The sequence below is a fragment of the Cavia porcellus genome, unplaced genomic scaffold, assembly GCF_034190915.1.
Source record: "Cavia porcellus strain 051 isolate PalLab524CR breed Dunkin Hartley unplaced genomic scaffold, mCavPor4.1 scaffold_23, whole genome shotgun sequence".
NCBI classification, from domain to species: Eukaryota; Metazoa; Chordata; class Mammalia; order Rodentia; family Caviidae; genus Cavia; species Cavia porcellus.
In genome coordinates this window covers 17,683,195-17,685,263 of record NW_026947506.1, presented here as the reverse complement: position 1 = coordinate 17,685,263, position 2,069 = coordinate 17,683,195, and the positions used below count along the sequence as shown (strand labels likewise).

Genomic DNA, 2,069 nt, shown 5'->3' with positions numbered 1-2,069 from the left:
AATAAACACAGAGGGCCTACTGAGAACAGTGGCATGCTGGAGTTACTATCCTCCACCCTAGCCTCTCATCTTCTGGAAATGGCAGGAAGACGATAGACCAGAGAACTACCCCATATGAATGAGACAAAAGAAATTCTGGGCTAGTCAAACAGACTGTTTTCATAAACATATAGAAAAGACAGGTAGGATGAAAATTGACTGACTCTCACATTTTGAGTGAGACACACCTAGGGCAATTGGATTAGAATAGGGTGCGAAGAACCACCATAGGGTGGATCCTGTCCTAAGAGTTATAAAAGGGACACCAAGAAGGAAGAATCCTTTCTGTTTCCATGATGAGGTGGTTCCCTGCTTGAAACTTGGAATTCATATCCTTGCTTCCAGCCCAGATGAATTAGCCTCCTGAAAGGAACTCAGACGGGACTCAACAAGGCTTCGTATTTTAAGGTCTGTGCATTTTGGTGAGCTATTTCTTTGAGTGATCAAGAAACTTTTCAGAATTGACTTATATACTAGGAAATCTCAGTCAGCTTATTTCTAAATAAGTATTTCTTTTAATCTATAAACTAGGCTCTCTACTTGTGATTGCCATACTGCCCTGCCTGTCTTGGAACTGCTGACTGCAGTGAAATTTGTGCCATCTGGTGAAGAAGAAATTTGATTCCTGTGACTTGACAAGCTTGCTGCACTTTCACTCTGCTGATGTTAATGGTTTCCAGTACCGCAGGCCCAGCAGAAATGTCACAGGGGCCCACAGTGGACAGCAGGTACACCACAGACATCAAAGTAGTGAACGTGTCCTTTTTGTGGACCATTGATAACATTAGATTTTGCCTAAAGGAAATAGATGACTGCATTCAAAGTTCAATCTTTTCAGCTGAAGGAAATGATCAAGTGAAATGGTGCTTACGACTCTACCCAAATGGTCTTGATGAACAAAGCAAAGATTATGTGTGCTTATACCTGGGAATGATCTCCTGTCCAAGGAGGGTAGCTCATGCAAAATTCACCTTTTCCATTCTGAATGCCAAAGGAGAGAAAACCAAGGTGCTCTCAAGTCCACAAGCTTATACATTTGTGCGAGGAAAGGACTGGGGATTCAAACATTTCATCCTTAGAGAGTTTCTTTTGGATCCAAACAATGGGCTTCTCTCCAATGACAAGCTTTCCTTCTTCTGTGAAGTGAAAGTAGCACAAGATCCCACCAATCATTCCAGCCAGAATATTAGGAAGCTGGTTAAGGTTCCTGAGGGCTGCTTGGCAGAGGATCTAGGAGGACTGTGGGAGCGATCCCAGCTCTCAGACTGTTGCTTGTATGTGGCTGGCCAGGAATTCCAGGCTCACAAAGCCATCTTAGCAGCTCGCTCTCCAGTTTTCATGGCGTTGTTGGAACATGAAAAGCAAGGAAGCAAAAAGAATCGTGTTGAAATCAGTGACATGGATCCTGAAGTTTTTAAGGAAATGATATACTTTATGTACACTGGAAAGGCACCAAACCTAGGGATCATGGCAACTGAACTGCTGGAGGCTGCAAGCAGGTTTGGTCTGGAGCGCCTGAAGCTCATGTGTGAGAACCACCTGTGCAGCAACCTCTCTGTGGAGAATGCCGTGGAAATCCTCATCTTGGCTGACCTCCACAGTGCACCTCAGTTGAAAACCCGGACACTGGATTTCATCAATTTTCATGTTTCTGACATCCTGGAGACCTCTGAGTGGAAGGCCATGGTGGTGTCCCACCCTCACTTGGTGGCCGAAGCCTATCACTCTCTGGTTTCCATGCAGTGTGCATTCATGGTACCCCCATGCAAGCGTGTGAGACTGTCCTGAGATCCCACATGTCCATTTATCTTCCCAAAACCCTGGCCACATTTGCTGCCCCTGAACCATAATATGCTAGGGAAATCCGTGGAAACTTCACTCTTCTATGTGGAAATATTAAATTGTGCCTCTCTAGGGGAGAGAAGGGACCACCGTCTTAAGGTCAGAAAAAGGAAATGCGATACTGAGAATTTAGAAGTCGTGTATCATGCATTTTCAAATCTGTGTTTTATAATATTGAGCAAAGTGGG

The 2,069-nt window shown here is 44.4% G+C and overlaps 1 protein-coding gene across 1 annotated transcript; it reads left to right on the top strand.

Annotated features, from left to right (window-relative positions):
• Positions 1 to 738: 738 nt before the first annotated feature.
• On the top strand, positions 739 to 1,779 carry LOC100729119 (speckle-type POZ protein-like; the record flags this gene model as incomplete). Its single annotated transcript, XM_063233677.1, has 1 exon — positions 739 to 1,779. A coding segment is annotated over exon 1 (1,041 nt), but the record flags the coding sequence as incomplete, so codon positions are not given.
• Positions 1,780 to 2,069: the final 290 nt, after the last annotated feature.